The sequence below is a fragment of the Rhinatrema bivittatum genome, chromosome 1 (genome assembly GCF_901001135.1).
Source record: "Rhinatrema bivittatum chromosome 1, aRhiBiv1.1, whole genome shotgun sequence".
In the NCBI taxonomy this organism is placed as follows: Eukaryota; Metazoa; Chordata; class Amphibia; order Gymnophiona; family Rhinatrematidae; genus Rhinatrema; species Rhinatrema bivittatum.
The window spans coordinates 505,156,168-505,178,270 of record NC_042615.1 but is presented as its reverse complement, the minus strand read 5'-3'; the positions used below and the strand labels follow the sequence as shown (position 1 = coordinate 505,178,270).

The following is a 22,103-nucleotide window of genomic DNA, read 5'->3' as shown; positions in this document are numbered from 1 at the left end:
GGTTTGCGGCATTGATATATGAGGCTTTTGAGACATCAGCCCGACGAATAGCCTGGTTGAGTGTCAGTGCCATCCAGGAGGATGTGCACGAGAAATTGGCTGACCTCCTGTGTAAGGGCGACAACTTATTTGGGGACAAGCTGCAGGAAACAGTCTCTCAGTTGAAAGAGCAAAATGGGGTGGTGTTGTCCCTGGCATCACCAACTGAGCAACAATCCTCGACCAGGAGGTACTACCAAAGCTACAGAAAAGGCTATTACTAAAGGCGCCCTTTCAGACCTGTGGGCCCTCAACAAGTTTATCTGGAAAGAGACATTCAGAATGACATTCCTCAAGTCAATCCTACCATTCTTACAACCAAACAATTGGATGTGTTCACTGGATCTCAAGGATGCTTACTCCCACATACCAATACACCATTCTTCATAGCGCTACCTATGCTTTCAAGTAAATATGTGCAATTAGCAATACAAGATGCTCCCCTTTGGGCTGTCATTTGCATCGAGGATCTTCACAAAGTATTTAGCAGTAGCGATGGCCCACTTGAGACGGAAGCGAATCCAACTATTCCCTTACCTGGATGATTGACTGTTGGTTCCAGCACAGCCAGCCACTCTCCAATCACACCTGGAGGAAACGATTTGTTGCTTGGAGGGTCTGGGATTTGTCATCAGTTACGAGAAATCCAGCCTTCAGTCAACGCAAACTCTTCAGTTCATTGGGGCCAAGATAAATACTGTTGTGGGGAAGCATTCTTACCAGCAGATAGGGGCCTGAACCTTCAAAGTCTAACCTTACAACTGAAAAGACTGTGCATGACCCTCAGCACACCAGATTCTAACTGTACTGGGTCACATGGCAGCAGTAATATATGTAGTCCCATGCACACGTCTGCACATGTGCCGCCTATAGTGGGGCCTGAAGGTGCAATGGACCTAATTCGTGCAACCATTATCCATGAGTATAGGTTTGACAAGGGCTAGGAGAAGGGACATGATGTGGTTGTTAGGCCATACAGTTCTCACCATAGGAACTCCATTCTGCATCCCATCGCACCAGTTGTTTTTGACTACAGATGCATCCACCGGGGGAGTGGGGAGCCCATTTGGGGCATGCGCAGACACAGGGGCTGTGGTCCCCATCAGAACGCACTCAGCAAATAAACCTGTTAGAGCTCAGAGCGATATGAAATGCCCTTCACATGCTTTGTGAACAACTCTGGGGGAAGAACGTCATGATCCACACGGACAACCAGGTGTCTATGTTCTACATAAACAAGGCGGGTCCAGTTCCTGAATCCTGTGCAAGGAGGCTGTTCAGATCCTAGAATAGGCAACCTATCTCATGGGCTTGGTAACACCACGGCCGACAGACTAAGCAGGATATTTCATCTCCATGAATGGGCTCTCCACCAGGAAGTGGTGAACAAGCTTTTTTCAACATGGGGTCACCCATGGATGGATCTCTTCACAATGATACACAACAGAAAGGTGAGGACGTTATTCTCAGTCTACCCCAGCAGGGAGCAGTTCACCCAGGACGCGTTCCTCATACTGTGGTCAGGGGGGGTCTTTTTTACTCTTACCCTCTAATTCCGCTGATTTCTAGGACAATCCAGAAATGTATTGCGGACGTCACAGACCTCATTCTGATTGCTCCAGCTTGGCCCAGACAACCTTGGTATGCCTATCTAGTTCGAATATCCATTGCTTCGCCTATCTCCCTGGGTGACAGCATGAATCTCCTGACTCAAGAGAACGGCACCCTCCTTCACCCCATGCACTTCTCACTGCATCTCACTGCTTGGAGGTTGAAAAGTAAGTATTAAGCACCTGCACTTGTCAACAGAGGTCCAGGTCATCTCGATTTCATCAAGGAAAACTTCCACTAGGAAGAACTATCAAAGCAAGTGGCACAGTTACTTGTTTTGTTGTTGGAGCAAGACATAGACCTATTCTCTTGCTCCCCTGAAGCATTGTTGGAATACTTCCATACTCTGTATCAGTCAGGTCTGGCAACAGCATCTGTACATGTTCATGTGAGTGCTATTGCTGCGTATCGTCACCTGTGCCACGGGCTTCTGGTTTCAAACCATCCCTTGATTCCCATTTCATAAAAGGGAACTTGAGATTATGACCACCCGTGATCAAGCCTCCTGTTCCATGGGACCACAACTTGGTTTTGGAACAGCTCATGCTTCCTCCCTTTGAGCCATTGGATAGCAGCCACATGCAATAGCTAACGTGAAAAGTGCTCTTCCTGGTTGCAGTGACCACAGCAAGAAGAGTAAGTGAGTTACAGGCACTGGTACACTACTTCCCGTATCTACAGTTTCACCACAATAAGGTTACCTTGTGAACACATCCCTCTTTTTTTTTTACCTAAAGTCATATCAGCTTTCCACCTGAATCAAACCATCACGTTGCCAACATTCTTCCCAAAACCACATGAGAATGAGAGGGAACGACTTCTTCACACATTGGACTGTAAAAGAGCCTTAGTCTACTATAAATGAAGGACTCATTCCAAGAACAGGAATTCTCAACTTTTTGTGTCTTTCAACATGAATACACCAGGCCTACCGGTGTCCAAATGAACTGTCAAATTTTATCTCTCAGGGCATTCACTTTTGCTATTTAAAGCAAGTGGCAAGCCTTTCTGTCACACCAAAAGTGCACCAAGTGAGGGCTGTAGCAGCTTCAGTGGCCCTTCTCCACAAGATACCATTGCTGGACATTTGTAAAGCGGCCACATGGTCATTGCTGCATATGTTCACATCACACTACTCTTCAGATGCAGCGCCTGTCTTGGCAGTGTTGTCATCGGCGACGTGATAGTGAGGCTCTCCACACCAGGGGCAGGTTGAGTGCACAGGCACTATCCAGGACTGCAGGAGTCTGTTGCTTCCATCCCTGAGTTTTCAACTGTGCGGGACACAACTCTGAGAGACAAAATGGCTAATTCAGCCTGCTTATCTATGAGAAAATAGCAATTTTGCTTACTGTAAATGGTGTTTTCTTTGGATAGCAGGATAAATTAGCCATGCTAACCCCTGCACCTCCCTGGACAGCCTCTAAATTCTTCACTTTGCTGGAGGAGTTAGATTATGGACTGAAAGAAGATGGCACCATGCAGGCAAGGACGTGCAGCCACACAGAGCCAAAGCTCTGTGATCTTGGAGAAGCTTTGCCCAGGCCACCCGGAGGACATCCCAGACAGTATGGCTAATTCATCCTATCTACAGAAAACACTGTTTATGGTAAGCAAACTTGCTTTTACATTTACCTGCTTAACTCCTTTGAAAATTACCCCTATCTGTTTACTAGACTTTCTCTATTTTTATTTGGTATTAGATGTCTTGATTTTATATGGTAATTGTGTTTGGTAGGAGTCATTTTCTACAGATTTTATACAGAAGGAATTTAATTCAAAACAAGAGCCAATAAAGATAGGTTACTAGGAAGATATGGATAGATTAATTGTAGCGTTTCGAGGATCATTGCCAGACAAATGTACAATAAATCTATAGACTAAAAGTACTTTAGATTAGCTTTACATCCCTGCTCCCTTAGAAATTTTAACTTGAGAACAAATCAACAAAATTATGATGCAGAAAGTATTCCAGCAGTGAGAGAGAGCCTTTCCAGTCTTGCACTGAGTGCCACATGTATGATTATCTCCCAGCTGGTAAGAGGTTGTATGTGTGCAAAGAACTCCTAGCCCTCAGAGAATGAGTCTGATCGCTGGAGGCTAGAGTGCAGATGTGGAGGAGGTAAAGGAGACAAAGGTATATAGAGGAGATCTTTGGGGACATAGTACAGGTCCCATCTCCAGTCGCATAGCCGCTGTGCTGCCTTGGAGGAGAAGGGTCACCTGGAAGGAGATCAGCCTGATGAGGCAGGAAGCAATGATGTAGCTAGGACCTGCCCTCAAGGTGATGTTGCATCCTCTTGCGCAGAGGGATATGTCTCCAGGGGATCTGCCCAGGCGGGAAGAGTTAGGATGGCAGTAATAGTTGGTGATTATTAGGAAGGTTGATAGCTGGGTGGCTAGTAGACATGAGGATTGCTTGGTAACTGGCCTGCCTGGTGCAAAGATAGCAGACCTCATGCATCACATAGATAGGATTTTAGATAGTGCTGGGGAGGATCCAGTTATCTCGGTATATGTGGGTACCAGTGACTTAGGAAAGTGCAGAAGGAAGATTCTGGAAGCCAAATTTAGGGTTTTAGATATAAATCTGAAATCCAGAACCTCCAGGATAGCATTCTAAGAAATGTTTCCTGTTCCATGTGCAGGACCCCAGAGGCAGGAAGAGTTCCAGAGTCTCAATGCATGGATGAGACGATGGTGCAAGGAATACGGTTTTAGGTTTATTAGGAAATGGGCTTCATTTTGGGGAAGGTGGAGGCCTTTTACAGAAGGATGGGCTTTACTTAACCCTTGTGGAACCAGGCTGCTGGCACTAAACTTTAAAAAGGAGATACAGCTTTTAAACTAGATGGGGGAAAGCTCAGAAGCACATGGTTCAGAATGATGTATCTTTGAAAGATACTAGGAAAAGAGGGGAAATAGGGCATACAAAGTAGAGAGGTTGCAATAAATGCCAAAGTGGAACAGGTGTCTTTAAGTAAAGTGCAGAAAGATTCCAAATTACCCCGTCAACTGATGAGTAGGTTGTTAATACAAACAAAAAACATACTTTGAAATGTATGTTTACAAATGCTAGAAGTCTAAAAACATAAGATGAGAGAGTTAGAATGTATAGCACTGGATGAAGAGGTAGATTGAATTGGCATCTCAGAGACCTGGAGGAAGGAGGATAACCAATGGGACACTGTGATATCAGGATACAAATTATATCAAAATTATAGTATGGATCAAATTGGTGGAGGGGTGGCACTATATGTTAAAGAGAGCATTGAGTCAAACAGGATAAAAGTTCTGCAAGAAACAAAATGCAATGTTGAATGTTTATGATAGAAATTCCAGGTGAAAAAGGGAGTAAAATAGTAGTAGGGATGTATTACCATCCACCTGGCCAGAATGAACTAACAGAAAATGAAATGCTAAAAACAAAAATTAGGGAAGCTAACAAAATCAGCAGCACAATAATAATGGGCGATTTCAGTTATCCTAGTATTGACTAGGTGAATGTTACATCAATGCTTAAACAATACAAGAAGACCTTGCTTTATGCTCACCCATTCATAAACTCTTATACAATCTTATGTTGTTTCAATTGTTTTATTTTATTTCAAGTTTTCTAACTATAAATAGTTTCACATACTTAAATAATTTCACAAGCTTAAATAAATTCATTCATACCTCATTCACACCATACTTATAATACCCCCCAACACTCCCTTAAACCTCCCCTATTTTATTCACAAAATATAAAAACTTCCAAATTTATCTAGCACCGACGGGCTTTCTACTTGTGCATCTAATAAAGTTTTTTAAGTTTTTTCACTTAGAACATCCCATGTATATCAAACCTCCTCATCGTGTGTGAATTCACATATTATCAGTATTCCTTCAAATGCCCAGGAATGGCCGGTTACTCACTGTGTAGATGTTCAAACACTATTTCATTTAAGCATCGATTACAGGACAAGGGAATATCGGTATTATATATTGAATGTTACATCAAGACATTCTAGAGAGGTAAAATTTCTAGTATGTATCTGCAGAGCGAGAACAGCTCTAACAGACATATTGTGTATGTGCAGAATTGCAGTTGTGTTGCTCAAGAACCATTGCCAATGGGGAGATCTGACAACCAGACAAAAGGGACTCATGACAAGAGACTTGTGATGCCAAAACCACAGGCACCATGGTAAGGCTGAAACTCAGAAGAGAGATAGCCTGTGGAAACAGGAAAGATACTAATGCTGGGGCAATATGGGCTAAGATGAAAAGAAACAGATCCAACTGTCATGACGAGACTAAATGAATTCTTTGCTTTGATAATCACTGAGGAAGATATAAGAGCTATACCCATACTATCCCACAATAACAGAAGTAACCAATGTTTAATCAGATATTGTTCTTAAAATATTTTTATTACAATATTTTCCTATAAAAGTTAACAAAAATATCTTTTTTTTTTTTTAATATCTTATTCTCAGTATACAATATTGTCACAAAAAAGTCAATGTGATTATGAAACAACCCAGATAAATCAAATGTACATTGTTACCCCAACAGCGAAATAGAGCACCTACCCTTCCTACAACTTTATAAAAAATATCACAGCCACACTTCACATACATACACATCCATACCCACACAATTTACATTCTAAAATAATTACAAAAACACAGCCTCCCAATTAACTATTCCCCCACAATTAACATACTAAACTAATTGCATATAATGATCCAGTTTCACTAACTACATATAATGTCCCAATTTGCTATACCAACTGTTCCCAACAAGGACCCTCATTTAACCCGTAAGGGCCTCTTCAGGGGATACTCTTCACACAATCTTCACCCATGAAGGCATCTTCAAAAATAAAGTAAAAAACCGTAACAATGTACTTCACCAAGTTGGCGCAAACGTCCATACTGCAAACACTTAATCAATGGCATTCACATAAGGGTGTGACTTCAAATATACTGCTTCAATCCTCTACAATATCCAATCCAGATTTCTCTAAATATATCCAAACTTAGCATCCTTGTTAAATAATTTCAAAAGATGAAGCATTTAACTCTTCAAGTGTGCGCTCGCATCACATCATCTGCACCCGCCAACTACCGGTGTCTGAAATAAGCCTTTAACTCTGTGATATCCATAGAACGAAATAATATATCAACAGAAACTCACTCGCTAACTGATATATGGACAGCAAATACAGGAGCTCCATGAGAGATTTCTGAATTCACACTGTGTTGTTTTTCGTCCCTCCAAACGCAGCCTACAGACGAAACACAGAATCGTGTTGGGGTACGCATAAGTTTTCAAATACTTTTAATATTTGGCAACAGGAGTCTTTGGTAATAAAAGCTGTATGTGTCTGGAAATTTAGAAGATGCTCTTTTCACTGTGTGGACTTTAAAATAACACCATGCTTTCTTATGTTCTACCTTTATATTTTCAAGTGTTGTTTGATACTCCCTGTTTTGTTAATGCAAATGTTCTTTTTTTAAATATTCTTTTTGATAATAACATCATAGTTCAACATTGCTACATAGATTTTTTTTAGTACCTAAAAGTTGCTATCAATTGTTTTGTTTTTAAATACTTTGAATATTTAACATAAAAACATAGAAACGACGGCAGAAAAGGACCAATGATCCATCCAGTCTGCCCAGTAAGCTTCCCATGGTAGAATCTGCCGTGCTGTGCAGGTTACCCCCATGTATCAGTCAGTGCTGCTTGACATACTTTGCTTATGGACTTGGCCATAGAAGCAGTCCTGTGTTTTTTCCTTAATGTCTGTGCATCAGTACCCCAGACTATAAAAAAAGTCATGGCTCATATTGGTTGTCTCTGAATCTAAATTCCTCTTTCCTTCGAAGCATAGAATGATATTGTATTTGCGTCAAAAGCATCAAGGCTTTTTGGTTAAGGGTAGTAATCCCTTGCCTTCTGTTGAGGGTAGTAACTGCTGCTCTATGCAGGTTACCCCCATGCTTATCAGTTCCCCAGATCGTAAAAGTCAGGGCCCTCGGTTGCTGTCTAAATTCAATCCTCCTTTTCCCCTGCCATTGAAGCAGAGAGCAATGTTGGCATTGCATCAAAAGTATCAAGGCTTATTGATTAAGGGTAGTAACTACTGCACCAGCAAGTTATCCCCATGCACAGGACTTGGCCGTACAAGCAGTCCTGTGCTTTTTCCCTTATGTCTGCATATCGGTTTTTCTTATGTCTGCCTATCAGTATCCCAGACCATGGAAGTTGGGGCCCTTGGTTGTCATCTGAATCCAATTCCTCTTTTCTCCCTTCCATCTAAGTGGGGAGCAAAGTTGTAGTTTAATTAAAAGCATCAAAACATATTGGTTAAGGGTAGTAATCTCCATGTCTTCTGCTAAGGGTAGTAACCGCTATACCAACAAGTTACTCCCCTGCATGCTTATCTCATTTCCATCCTCTAGCCTTTAGAGATCCACAGTGTTTAACCCATGCCCATTTGAATTCTTTGACTGTTTTCTTCTTCACCACCTCTTCCAGAAGAGCATTCCAGGCCTCCACCACCCTTCTCTGTAAAGAAATTTCCTGACATCGGTTCTGGGGTGATACTGGGGAGAGTGAAGGAGACCAGCAGCAGAGTGCTGCTCTCGAGTTCCATGTAGTCGAGGGAGACGACCCGAAGGTAGTTAGTCTATTTAGGAAGGAGGAGCTAGGTCCTCTCATTCCCGCTATTTTGGGGGAATTAGGAATTGAGGCTCCGCAAGAAGAATCTTGTTTGGGATCTATGGATCCTATTTTTACTGGGCCTGAGGGGTCCTCCTACATCTTTCCCGTTCCATTTCTCGGCTACATGCCTACTATTCAGGGACTGGGACACTCCAGATCTGGGGTTGAAAGTCACAAAAGCAATGGATAAGCTTCCTCAGGCAGAGGATATAGCTTTGGAGATTCTTCGAGTTCCAAAGGTGGATGCCACAGTATCAGCAATAACAAAAAAGACCATTATCCCAGTCACGGGGTCGACGGCCCTCAAAGATTTGCAGGATCAAAAGCTGGAGTTGCAGCTTAAGAAGATCTTCGAGGTCTCTGCACTGGGAGTCCAAGCAGCGATGTATAGCAATTTTTCTTTGAGAGTGGGCCTACGCTGGGTACAACAGTTATAGGCCAATGAATCACTGTCTGAAGGAGAAGCTCTTCAGGCTGCGATTGCTTATAGCGCAGATGCCCTTTATGACCTCTTACGGACGTCTGCTCAGTCCATGGTTTCCGCTGTCTCGGCGCATAGATTGTTGTGGTTAAGAAACTGGTCTGCGGATGTATCTTCTAAATCCCAGTTGGGGTCCCTGCCTTTTAAAGGCAAACTGCTGTTTGGGAAGGAATTGGAGGACATGATTCAGTTCCTGGGCGAGAATAAGATACAACAGCTACCAGAAGATAAGCCAAGGTCGAGAGGGTCTTTTTCCTCTAAGTCTCGCTTTCGTGGAGGTCGAAGATCTCGAGCGCCCCGAACGTCCTCTTCCTCCTTTCGGCAGAATTCCGACAGACAGCAGTCGTGGTCTCAGTAGACCTGGAAACACACAGTCCACACAGGGAGGTAAGCCTCTGCAATGATGTGCAGCTGGTCCATTCCTCGTTTCCGGTCATAGGGGGTAGGCTGTCCCTGTTTTATGAGGAGTGGATTAAACTCACATCGGACCAGTGGGTTCTCTCTGTGATAAGACATGGCTACGCTTTAGATTTTGCACGTCGATTCCGACACCAGTTTCTGGTCTCTCCATGCGGCTATGCGACAAAACGTCGGGCAGTAAAAGACACGTTGCAACGCCTCATCGACCTCGGGGTGATCGTGCCAGTGCCTCCATCGCAGCAACAAAAGGGATGCTACTCCATCTACTTTATCGTTCCAAAAAAAGAGGGGACCTTTCAGCCCATTCTCCATCTAAAGCGGGTAAACAAATGTCTTCGGATACCCCGTTTCCGCATGGAGATGCTGCGGTCTGTCATTGCGACAGTTCGACAGGGGGAATTTCTCGCATCTCTAGATCTAACGGAGGCGTACTTACATATCGCAGTCTGGGCCGACCACCAGAAGTTCCTGAGGTTTTCTATACTGGGACATCATTATCAGTTCCAAGCTCTGCCTTTCGGTCTTGCTATGGTGCCCAGGACATTTACCAAAATAATGGTGGTGGTGGCGGCGGCACAAGTGTGCAAGGAAGGATTGTTGGTACATCCGTACCTGGACGACTGGCTGATTCGGACGAAGTCAGAAGAGCTTTGCCACTCAGCGATCCGCCAGGTGCTTCAGCTACTACGAGCACTTGGGTGGGTTGTCAACCTTGCCAAGAGTCGCCTAATTCCCTCCCAGTCTTTGGAATTTCTGGGAGTTTTTTTCGAAATGCAACAGGGACGAGTGTTTCTGACGTCCGAACACATCACCAAGTTACAAGGCCAAATTCAAGTCTTGTTGTCCAAGCATCCTCCAAAAGTCTGGAATTACTTGCAGGTCCTGGGCTCAATGCAGTCTACGCTGGAACTGGTTCCATGGGCCTTTGCGCACATGCGTCCTTTATAATCAGCATTGCTTTCCCGGTGGAATCCAGTTTCCGAACAATTTCATCTACCCCTGCCTCTGACAGAGGACGCACGGTCCAGACTGGATTGGTAGCTTCTCTCGAGCAACTTGAGTCGCGGGGTTCCCCTAGTGGTTCCAGAATGGACGGTAGTCACCACTGATGCGAGTCTTTCCGGTTGGGGAGCAGTGTGTCTGGGGAAGTCCATGCAGGGCCAATGGTCTCAAGAGGAGTCTCGCTGGTCCATCAATTGTCTGGAGACCAGGGCAGTACGGCTGGTGTTACAAGCCTTCTTTCCTTTCCTCCAGGAAAAATCGGTCAGTGTTGTTGGATGATGCGACCACAGTGGCGTATATCATTTGACGAGGAGGAACAAAAAGCCAACCCGTAGCATTGGAAGCTCGTCAGCTGATAGGTTGGGCGGAGCAAAATCTGGTCAGCATAACGGCGTCCCACATAGCCGGAGTCAACAACGTTCACGCGGATTTCCTCAGTCGACATCACCTCGATCCCGGGGAGTGGGAATTGGGAGTGTGTCCCACTCCCAAGGACTCGTGGGACACACCTTGCATGGATCTCATGGTGACGTTCCAGAATTCCAAGGCCCCATGCTGCTATGCTCACCGCAGGAACACTGGAGCAGAGGGAGTAGATGCTCTGGCACTTCCCTGGCCGTCTAATGTCCTGCTCTATGTATTCCCGCCTATGCCTCTAATCGGCAAAGTGCTCAGGCGAATAGAACTACACCCAACAGACATGATCCTGGTGGCTCCTGAATGGCCGCGTCATTCATGGTTTGTGGATCTCGTCAATCTGGCGGTGGTGGGTCCCCTGCAGTTTCCGAATCTTCCAGGTCTGCTGCATTAGGGGCCCATCTGTTTCGACCAGGCAGATCACTTCTCTCTAGCGGCATGGCTTTTGAGAGGCAGCGGCTGAAAGACAAAGGGTATTCGGATGCGGTAGTGACTGACTACACTTTTGAGATCACGTAAAACTTCCACTTCCCTGTCTTATGTCCGGGTATGGAAAGTCTTCGAATCTTGGTGCGTGGAGCGACAGATTGTCCCTACCCGAGCGTCCATGCCAGATATTTTATGTTTCCTTCAAGCTGAGTTAGCTAAGGGCTTATTGTGTAGTTCCTTGAGGGTGCAGGTGGCAGCCCTTGGTTGTTTACGTGGTACCATACAGGGGGTAGTGCTGGCTGCGCATCCAGATGTCTCTCGTTTTCTTAGGGGAGCAAATCATTTGTGTCCTCCAGTAAGACACCCTTGTCAGTCTTGGAACTTGAACTTAAGTCCTCACGGCTTTGGGTCCTGCGCCCTTTGAGCCTTTAAAAAGGGCGACGTTGAAAGATCTCACGTTGAAAGTAGTGTTCCTGGTGCCAGTTTCTTCGGCTCATAGAGTGTCCGAGCTTCAGGCATGATCATGTAGGCAGCCTTTCTTAAGGATTTCTGATTCTGGAGTATCCTTGCGACTGGTTCTTTCCTTTCTTCCAAAGGTAGTTTCCTCTTTTCATTTGAATCAAACAGTGGAATGTCTGTCCTTTTCGGATCTGGACCGGTCAGATCCCCTTTATAAAGATTTAAGGAAGTTGGATGTTCGCAGGGTGTTACTACTTTATTTGGAAGTTACCAACAGTTTTCAGGTCTTGGATAATCTTTGTGCTCTGGAGTGGCCCAAAAAGGGGTAATATGTCATCTAAGACCACGATAGCTCGATGGCTGAAAGAAGCTATAAATTCTGCATATTTGCTATGTGGTAAGCCCTTGCCATTAGGACTTCGGACACATTCTACCCGTTCTCAAGAGGTTTCCTGGGCTGAATGTCAACAGGTTTTGCCGCATGAGATCTGCAGAGCAGCTTCTTGGAAATCCTTACATACCTTTGCGAGGCATTACAGGCTGGATGTCCAAGACCCGGCTGCGGAAGGATTTGGAGGAAGTGTGCTGAGAGTGGGCCTCTCCAGATCCCATCCCAGGTAAGGAAAGCTCTGGTACATCCCAGGAGTCTGGACTGATCCGGGTACTTACAGGGAAAAGAAAATTGGTTCTTACCTGATAATTTTCTTTCCTGTAGTACCACGGATCAGTCCAGAATCCTGCTGGCTTGGCACATAGAGGTCATGGAGAGTCCACTTTTTCAGCATTTGTTTACTTTCTGGGCTGCAGATCAATTTTCTTTACCCTAATGAATGGGTCTGGTTCACAGTTGGGGTTGGTGATCCCATTCGAGTTTATGGTTCATATATTCTGCTTTGACACTAAGTAATACTGACAGACTGTGGGTGGCACCCTGGCATATAAGGCAGAGTCTGTCAAACTTTCTCTGTCTCCACCTGCTGGAGGGGAGGCAAAACCCAGGAGTCTGGACTGATCCGGGTACATACAGGGAATGGCTGTTTCTGCATCCGGTGCCAGATTAAACTAGAACATTTCCTGTTCTGGGATATTTAATGAAAAAGGGCCAGAGGTAGGCTTACTTAGGGGCATGGCTCATTACCACTTCATTTGATTTCATCAAAATAAGGCTGGAAGGGGCTGTGGTTTGGGCATGGCTAGAATCATTTCCTGTGATGCCATCAAAATGACCAGAAAGAGACAGGGATAAGGCAAAACAAGAGGCAGGGCAAAACCCAGAAGTGAACACTGGCTGAGAAGGGCAGAAAATGGGCAGGGCTTGACTCAAATATGAATGCTGATTGGCTAACTCAATCTGTCAAAATCAGTTTGACAAGAACTCACCTCTATATACTACTAATGTTCAATGTGGAATATTCCTTAACTGAGATAGAGACCTCTAGGATGTTCCTCTGGGGTAGAGAAAGGAAGATCTCTCTTACAAAGGGAAGAGGATCTTGCCAAAGGATTTCTAGAAAGGACTTGGGGAGGAGAGAGTAAAAGGTCTCCACCCCAAAGTTTTGGAATGTCTTAAGGTAGACAGCAAAGGACTAGTAGTTTTTCTGAAAGGGGTGGGAGACAGCTGTTGCCTAAATTATTCTCAGGGAAGGAAGAGATCCTATCCTTAAGAAAGAGAGTTCTGGTAATCTATCCAGAAAAGATTCTGAAACCTAAACTGCAGTCTGTTGAAACTAAAGAGTAAAGAAGGAAAAACAGACTTGTGCAGTCAGCATAACCGGGTTCCAGAAAGCTGCTACATAATACGAGGAGAGGAGGCTTGGCTGCTAAGCAGCAGCAAAGAGTCTTGGCCAAACAGGATTTCCAGGTATTGGGGTAGCAGCTGAATTTGTGATAGCAGCCAGAATGATAAACTGCTAGAAGAAGGAATAGGATATCCTTACAGAGAGTAATTGTTGTGGAGTGAAATGGAAAGGTCTGCTGCTTCCCCTTACAGACCTAGTGCCTGTGAAATTGTCCACACCGAAGACATGTATTGAAACACAGACCTGTGTGTTTTATGGATCTCAGCATTTAAAACCAAAGGGCCTTAAAATAAAGCTTCCCTCTGTGCTTGAGAACAAACCACCCCCAGTGCCTCCCTTCTTAGAGGAAAGTGTATGTGTGTCTATATGGAGCGGGGGCGGGCCTTATGCATATTCTGATTTTTGTCTGGGAAGTATTCTCTCCTACCATTTTCCATCAGCGGGTGTCCTTCAGTTTGACCCAATCTGGCAATTATTTGTTTTATAATGAATGATATCATCCCTTCCCCTTTTGTTTTCTGAGGGGACTTTCCCATGCTGGTCTGTATTCCAGAGAAGCCAGGATGCTGCACTGGACAGTGCTACACAAGGGGACTGGAAATTCCCATGTTCCCCCTTATAGCACTCTTAGAAGGTGAGTTGGAAACAGAATGAATGATGGGGCACATAAAGAAATGTTACTTCTTCCCTGGGAAAAAAAAACAAAGCAAAAAACTTATCCCCGAGTGTTTCTTACAAGTCTCCAGTATTCAGGCTTCCCCCTTTCCTTAACCCATGCAGTGTGGGTATGTGGAAGCTTTAGAAGTTCCTGGACTCTTCTTCATGTTGTTCCTTGCCTGCCAGAATTCATTTAAGGCAGGGATAAGCACCTACAGTCCTGAGTGCCATAAACAGATCTGGTTTTCAGGACATCCACAATGAATATGCATACCATGGAGGCAGTGCATGCAAATCTCTCTCGGGCATATTTCATTGCTCATATCCTGAAAATCTGTCCTGTTTGGGGCTCTCAAGGACCCGAGTTGGCCCTGCACTAGGGCAAATGGTGCCCTGGGTAAAACTGTCAATGGGCCCTCACCCTTGGTCCTTGGCATGGGTTAGCAAGGGCAGGGTGCACACAAGCTTTCTTTATGAGGAGGAGAGGGGACCCTCTTCCCCCAGCATCCTGTTTCTTACTTCCTCCCCCATCCCTAGTCTCCTCTCCTCACCTTTCTTCCCTATGCCTAGTATACATTCCCCTGTCCCTTAAAACTCCCCACTTCCATTATCCTCTCCCGGGTCTCAACCCTCCCCCCCCCCCCCCCCCCATTCCCAGCATCTGCCTCCTGCCTTTCCCATCATCTCTCTCTCTTCCTCCCCCTACACCCATCTGCCACTACAACTGCATCTGCCTGTTCCTCCTGCTTTTCCCTTGGGCAAAAATACCTGTTTAGCGGCAGATCTGCTGCTGCCTTTCCCTCCCCATCTGGGCCAGTTCTGAGAGCATGTTCAAAACTTGTGGGCTGGCATTTCCTGTGCGCTGTGCTCGCGATGCACAAGATCAGCATTTGCTGGAAGCACTAGCCCCCAAGGTTTGAACATGGGAAGGCACAGTGGGGGGGCAGCACAGGCTCCTGCTGCCCCTCCCAATCTCCCGGCGGTTCCAGGTTTGCATGGCCCGGAGGAGCAGCATGCACAGCTGCTTAAGGAGCTCTGCTCAGCTGCCCACGCAAGTGCCACAGGAACAATGCTGGTGGCGACCCTCCGCCCCCCCCGCCCCCAAGCTGGCAGTGCCCCTTTGTTGTATGGCATCCCAGGCGACCGCCCTACCCAAAAGCCAGTCCTGTTGGCAGAAGTAAAACAGCAAGCAGCTCTAGAGGGAAAAATGTCACCAAACATCTAGCCCTGGCTATTACATGGACCATGCCTCTTGCTCCAGTTCTCCACCTCCTTTCATTTAGTTAGCATTTAGCATCATTGCCTCTTCTAGGCCCCAAACTTTTTTTTCACACAGCCGCTGCCTTGTGGGATGTGATTAGCCGGCCCTCACTGCGGACGGCTGATGGATTATACCATTCCTCATAGCAGCCAAAGCTCCAGAATCAGAAATAAATCAAGTGAGGTCATCCATTTTCTTACTTTTTATTTTAAATAGACATTTGAAGCCAAAAAACCCAGGGGCCAGGCAAAGGTGTGAGAAAACAGCTTACATCATCGCTATTTAGTGCCCTCCTTCAAGGGGGGGGGGGGGAGCTGCACTCCTCTCTCTTACACACCTGTAGTGTCTGTATGATTACTAAAGAATAACATGAGCAAAACAAAATTATTAAGTGGAGATTTAAGGGGAAAGAAAATAAAATACAATTAAACAAACGTATGCTTAAGAAACCAGGATGCGAACGTTTATGTCCCGTGCACGAGGCCAGCTCGCAGCTTTTGCACAGTGAAGGGTTAAATGACAGTAGCTCAGCTATAGCAGGACCGAACCAAAAGGTGCAGGAGCAGTCTGTAGTGGTGAGAAGTGGGAACTGCAGTTTGCTCCTGCTGCTCCCTGGCAGGGACCTGCATTTTCTCACAGTGTCTCAAAGTATACTTATCATCCGCGCCCACTACCCCAGAAAATAAGTGAAATAAATAATGTTATTTATACATTTTTATCTTTAACAAATTCAGTCAGGAATCTGTGTCTGAGTCTGTTTTCTTGTACAGCGATTCCTTCCATAGGAGAAATAAGATACATTTTTTTTTTTTTTTAAATAAAGCTGATTTTGCTGAGGCCTTTTCCGTCTGACCACTGTGGATCAAAGGGGACTGGCTAACAGAAAAGCACTAGTCCTAGCCCATGCTTGCTCATCCACTGTCCAGACTGTATCACAGTCCTGCAATCAGTCCCAAAGCCCTAGGAATCATTCAGTCCAAAGACAGGAGGACATACACTGTGTTAGCGCAGAAAACAAAAACGGGATCACAAACTCAGACACAAGTTCATGGCTGCGCTGCTGCCGCAGCAGCAAAGATCTGCAAATGAAAGCAACAAAAGTAGCCCATCTTGCCAAGCCTAGGAAGCAGCTGCTCATCTCTCTTCTTTTGCTTTAGTGTAGGGGTGGCCAATTCTGGTCCTCAAGAGCCACAAACTGGTCGGGTTTTCAGGATATTCACAATGAAAATGCATGAGAAAGATTTGCAAGCACTGCCTCCAGTGTATACAAAAAATATACCTCATGCATATTCATCATGGATAGCCTGAAAACCAGGCTTGTTTTTGGCTCTTGAGGACTGGGGTTGACCACTTCTGTTTTAGTCTGCAGATTTCTGCTGCTCCAGCTCAGGCTCCAGGTCAGCCAGGATAGTCTGGGCCATACCTGGTTTTAGGCCGTGCCCTCCCCCTTCCCCTCAAATGCATCTCTGACCAAGCAGTTCCAGTGTCTTTAAGGTAGTGGTTCCCAAACCTGTCCTGGTAACCTCATAGCCAATCAGGTTTTCAGGAGATCCACAATAAATATACCCATGAAAAGTTTGCATATTCTGTGTCTCCAGTGAATGCAAATTTATCTCATGTATACTCACTGAGCATCTCCTGAAAACATAAAATGGTTGTGGGGCCTCAAGGGCAGGGCCTACTAGTCCCAGCATGCAGTAGAGCAAAATCATAACCAACCCAGACTGTCCTCAATGACTCAGAGTCAGTCAGCAACCCTACGATCATTACCCCTCCCGTCCCACTTACAGTGCTGCCAAAGTAGTTACAGGGGAGAGGGGAACCCCAAACAGTTGATAACTGTACATCTTTTTTGGTAATACCCCTATGGAAAACAACAAATTTCACAAATCAGCTGCGTCAGTTCTTTTCCGTTTTTTTTCCTCAACCCGGAGAGTCTCCTCCTCCATCGATCTTCTGGGCACAGGTCTCCTGGAGGGGGGAGGTGGAAGAGTCCAGCCGCCCTTTTCAGTCCCTCTCCGCACTTCTGGCCCTGGAGGTATACTCTTTCCCCAATGCCCACCAGGGGTTGGATTATATATATATATATATATATATATATATATATATATATATATATATATATATATATATATATTTCTTTTCATTTAATTCAGTTCTTATTTAAACCAGAGTCCCTGGTGCATTAAAGTCTCTGTTCAGCAGCGCCCCGCCATTGAAAGTGGACGTCTCGTGCAAGTGGTTATTCAGGTTCTTTTCGTACAGGTAGTCTGCAGAATGTCTTTGGGGAAGAGGATGGAATGGGAGGAAGGCGGGGTGGGGGGGGGGGGGGGTGGCAATGAGAGAAGGGAAAGAACGAGCAGAAAAAAGAACAATTAAGGAAAGAAAGTTAACAAAAAAAAAAGATATGGGGGCAGGAGGGTGGAAATTTATATTTTGCTGTTTTTCTGGGGGTGGAGTTGAGAAGGAAACAGCAGTTTTATTGCTTTGTTTTTCTGTAACATTTGCAAAGAAGATAAAAGCAATTGGTTAAAAAAACTAAAAAAAAAAAAATGTGGAAATTTGTGGGGGGAGAGAGAGAGAGAAAAGAAAAATATATAGTAAGTTTTTTTCCATCAGCTATGAGATAGTGCTGGCAGTCTAGAAATGCCAATTTGGGGAAAAGCAGGTCCTTTTGTTAGAAAACATTTCAACAAGTTTTGATTTTTTTCTTTTTAAATTACTTTTTTTTTTATAAAATAAAAAATAACCTTAAGTGTCAACACTTGGTAGTTGAATAATTTTTCTACCACCCTTAGACAAGGATTAACATTATTCTCTCACAACATGAGTGAGGGATGTGCATCCTGAGCACTGTCAAATATTGCTACTCTGAAGCATCCTAGGAAGTAATTTTAAAACAGAGATGTCTTTTCAAGCCATTAAAGTGAGAATGATGTGAGAGAGGTCTCACAGACAGAACCAGAAGAGGAGGGAACAGCTGGGGAGGGGGAAGGGGAAGATGGGGTTAGAACTGACCCCAGTCTTTAGTCTAGAAGGGGATGCCGTACCTGCTTGTATAGGGCGGCCCGTTGAAGCTGACAGAGTGGGGAATGGGGGTGCTGTAGTAGTAAGACTCCAAGTGGTTGGCCTCTTGGTACCGCTGACTGGGGGCTGGTGTGCGGCGGTCCGGCTGAGCCCGGTACCCTGCCGCATTCCGGATGTACCAGTCCCGCAATCCTTCCAGGGCTGCTGCCTTGTGGGCCCCATGATCTGGTGGTTCTGCTGCCCGCTGCTGGCTCCGTGAGCGGGGCGGAGGGCGACCAGGGACCGGCCAGAGCTGCTGCTGCTGAAAAGACAGTTCTGGCTGTAGGGCTGCACGGGGTGGGCCACAGGATTTGGCACGGGCTGCCTGGGTCTTGCTCCTCAGCGCAGGACTGTCTGGCGGCATGTGTGCATCCCGGCGGGAGCAGTGCCCAACTCCTTGCTGTCTCTCTGCATAATAATCCAGGAGGGCCTCACTGTTGGCAGGCCAGGCACTACTGGGCCTTTCGTAGTGGTACCGCAGCTGAGGAAAGGGAGAATGGTCTGAGGCCTGGTACACCGCTGTCCTGCTGGAGATATTTCTCTCACTCAAGGCTTCTGAGCTCTTGCATGCAGCCCTGGCCACGCCACGCAGCTGGCTGGATGCCCTCGGCTCACAGGAGGAACGGTCAATGAGAGCCTCGGAACTGTTGCTCCTGCGGGTCTGGGCGGCACAGATCCCATCTGGGAGTTCTTGGCAAGGGGCCCAGTGCCGATGCTGAGACAGTCCCAAAGTTTCAGGCCTAGGGGGAAAGAGGCACAGAGTGAGGAACATCAAGCTTAGAGAAACCAGGAACTACAAATCTGTAACTGAAAGGGAGTGAACAACCAGGACTGGCTCAGCCTGCTCCCGAGAAAAACAAGACCTGTCATACTGGGTCAGACCAAAGGCTCCTCTAGCCCAGTCTCCTGCGACAGGGCAAGCAGTGGGAGCTTGGAAGCAGTGTGCAAGAAGCAGGACATGTGTAGGGTTGTCCAGTCCCCGTCACACCCTCCCACTTTCCAGCAGTCATGATTTAGGGGTGCACTGAACCCTATCTTGTATTAAATAGCTTGTGACTGATCTATCTTTCATAAATTGGTCTACTCTCTCTCTCTGAACCTGGTTATACTCTGCTTCCATAGCACCCTATGAATGACTTCATGATCAGCAATAGCAGATTTAGGTTTTCCTTTATTCACAAGAACAAATATTTTCACAAAAATGTCAATGTACCCGATTTATGTCTGGGACACAAAGAAGAAATTTAATCTTATCTGATAATTTCCTTTCCTTGAATCCTGCCATATCAGTTCAGACAAGTGGATTATGCCTCCCTGCCAGCAGGTGGAGGCAGAAAACTACAGGTTTTCGGTGATATTGTTAAAATACATGAGCTGGCGCAATATTAAACCTAGTTAGTATACCTTTGTCAAAGCTAATCAACTGAACCAATCCTCAGAACAGCAAATGAGTAATAACTTTTATAATTGACTTTTTAAAAATAGGAGCTATTCTAAGGCCTTCTCTCTTCTTCTCTTTGGGGATGGAAGGCTTGAAGAAGGAAAGGAACTAGAGGTTTGTTATCCCAATGAATAAACCGCTATGATTTTGCCTGCCTACATTGAATTGAGATGATTTTGGACTGGTATGGCAGGTTTCAATGAAAGGAAATGATCAGTTAAGATAAAATTTCTCCTTTCTTATCATCCTTCCGTGTCAGTCCAGATGACTGGGATATTCTCAGTCTTCGCTCATACTGGATGGAAGGAGGTCCAGGCTACTCTCCAGACCCCTGCCTGAAGGGCAGACATCCAAGTGATAATGCCCAGCAAAAGAATTCAAGGACAACCAAGTCGCTGCTTTGCAAATATCTTCTGAAGGGACTATCCTTGATTCAGCCCAGGAAGCTGCATATGCTCTTGTTAAATGCACTCTCAGGCCTTTTGGAGCTTGTAGTTCCTGGCCAATATATGCTGTGCCAATAGCTTTCTTAATCCATCTAGCTATAGAGGACTTGGAAGTCATCTTGCCATTATGAGGCCCGCTAAACAGAACAAAGTCTGTCCGACATACAAAAGGAATTGGTCACTTTAAGGTATCTCAAAATGGTTCAATGCACATCCAACTTATGTAGATGTATTTTTACCCAGTTAAGGTGAAAATGACTAGTTAAGGTAGAAGCCTAAAGACCACTTTAGGTAAGAAGAAAGGCAAAGGATGGATCACTATTTTTTCCTCTGAAATCAATAAGTATGGATCCCTACAGGACCGGGCCTGCAACTCCTAGATGTGTCTCACTGAACAGATTGTCACTAGAAATATAGTCTTGAAGGACAAATCCTTGCTCTTTTGATAGGCTCAAAGGGAGCTCCTGCAGAAGGCTTCAACTCTAGATTGAGAGCACAAGGGACTACTTGATGAAATGGAGCTCCGGGATACTTTACACCTTTCAAATAGCAAACCACATCCATATGTGCTGCTACCAAAGAATCCTGAATTCTTCCCCTACAACCAAGAAGGAGGGGAAGGGATCTGGGAATGGGGAGATATCCTCTCTTCCCATTCCCATATCCCTTCTCCTCCTTCCTCCCCAACCCCAAACACTAAGATCCCTTTTCCTTTATTAAAGAACCAAAAAAATGAAATGACAAAAACCCCCCCAAAAACAAAACCCCTTTTTTTTTATAAAAGTAAAACAAGAAAAATAGTTTTAAATTGCAAATATGTGCAAAATTATGCAAATTTGCCACAGAATTGCTGCATTATTTTGAAAAGAATGCCATAGAATCCTAAAAATTTGCCATAGGAAATCAGGGGCTCTGTCTATAGCACGATAAGGCCACCACCCAAACCTTAAGGGAACTGAGAGAGAGACCTTTTTTGACACCATTTTGTAGGAAAGATAATGTAAGTAGAATAGATGCCCTGACATCAAACATCCTCCAGACTCAAACATATGCTAAAGTGGGCCGCTTCCTAGCCCTCAACACAATTAACAGGGTCAACAGACCTCTCTTGCATAAGCGAGCCCTTTCAATGGCCAAACCTTAATCGAGAACTGGTCTCCCATGAAGACTGCACCCTGATATAACTGGCCCTTGACCATTGGCAGTTGTATATATTTCTCCACTCTGAGTTGCATCAGATCGACTTACCATGATCTCCTTGCACAATCTGGGGCTACCATTAGAACCAAGGATGGATGATCCTCTGTTTTTAGCACTCTTCAAAACACGGAGAAGGAGTCCTGATTCAGCTGTGGCCAGAAGGCTATCTAGTCCCACAATGCTACCTTATTTTTAGGGAATGAAAAGCTTCCCTGATTTGGAATTTTGTCTTGTTTCCTTGGGATCCACTTGCAGGACTCCTCATCTGTGGATCACTAACTGGAAGCCATCTCACTTAATTTCCCTGGTTCCAATGAATGCTGGCTGAGGAAGACTGCTTGAACATTGTCTCTTCTAGCTATATGAGCTGCAGATATCATTGCCAAGTGTCTTCCTGCCCATTCAATTAATAAAGCCATTTTTTATGCCCCCTCACTTGTCTGTTCACATTTGCTATTGCTGTAACTTTGTCGCATAACAGACTGACTGACACGCCTCGAATTAGCAGAAGTAAGGCCAGAACGGCTAGGTGAACGGCTTTTGTTGTCAATCTGTGCATGGACCAACTTACTTCCTGCTTTGACCATAGGCCTTATGCTACCTGGTTGCAATAATGAAACTCCAAGCTGGATTTCCAGTTATGGCACTGGGATGAGAG

The 22,103-nt window shown here is 45.2% G+C and overlaps 1 protein-coding gene across 6 annotated transcripts in view; it reads right to left on the bottom strand.

Annotated features, from left to right (window-relative positions):
• Positions 1-15,479: 15,479 nt before the first annotated feature.
• The window catches only part of CCDC120 (coiled-coil domain containing 120), a 117,441-nt gene continuing 110,817 nt past the window's right edge, over positions 15,480-22,103 (bottom strand). For 4 of the 6 annotated variants that reach the window (XM_029610538.1, XM_029610530.1, XM_029610513.1 and 1 more), the window contains 3 exons: positions 18,343-19,098; positions 17,430-17,573; positions 15,480-17,397 (listed from right to left, as the gene is read on the bottom strand). In XM_029610538.1, coding sequence (XP_029466398.1) covers positions 17,456-17,573; positions 18,343-19,098 — 874 coding nt within the window. In that variant the 3' untranslated portion in view covers positions 15,480-17,397; positions 17,430-17,455. The other 2 variants (XM_029610522.1, XM_029610559.1) reach the window with 2 other exon arrangements.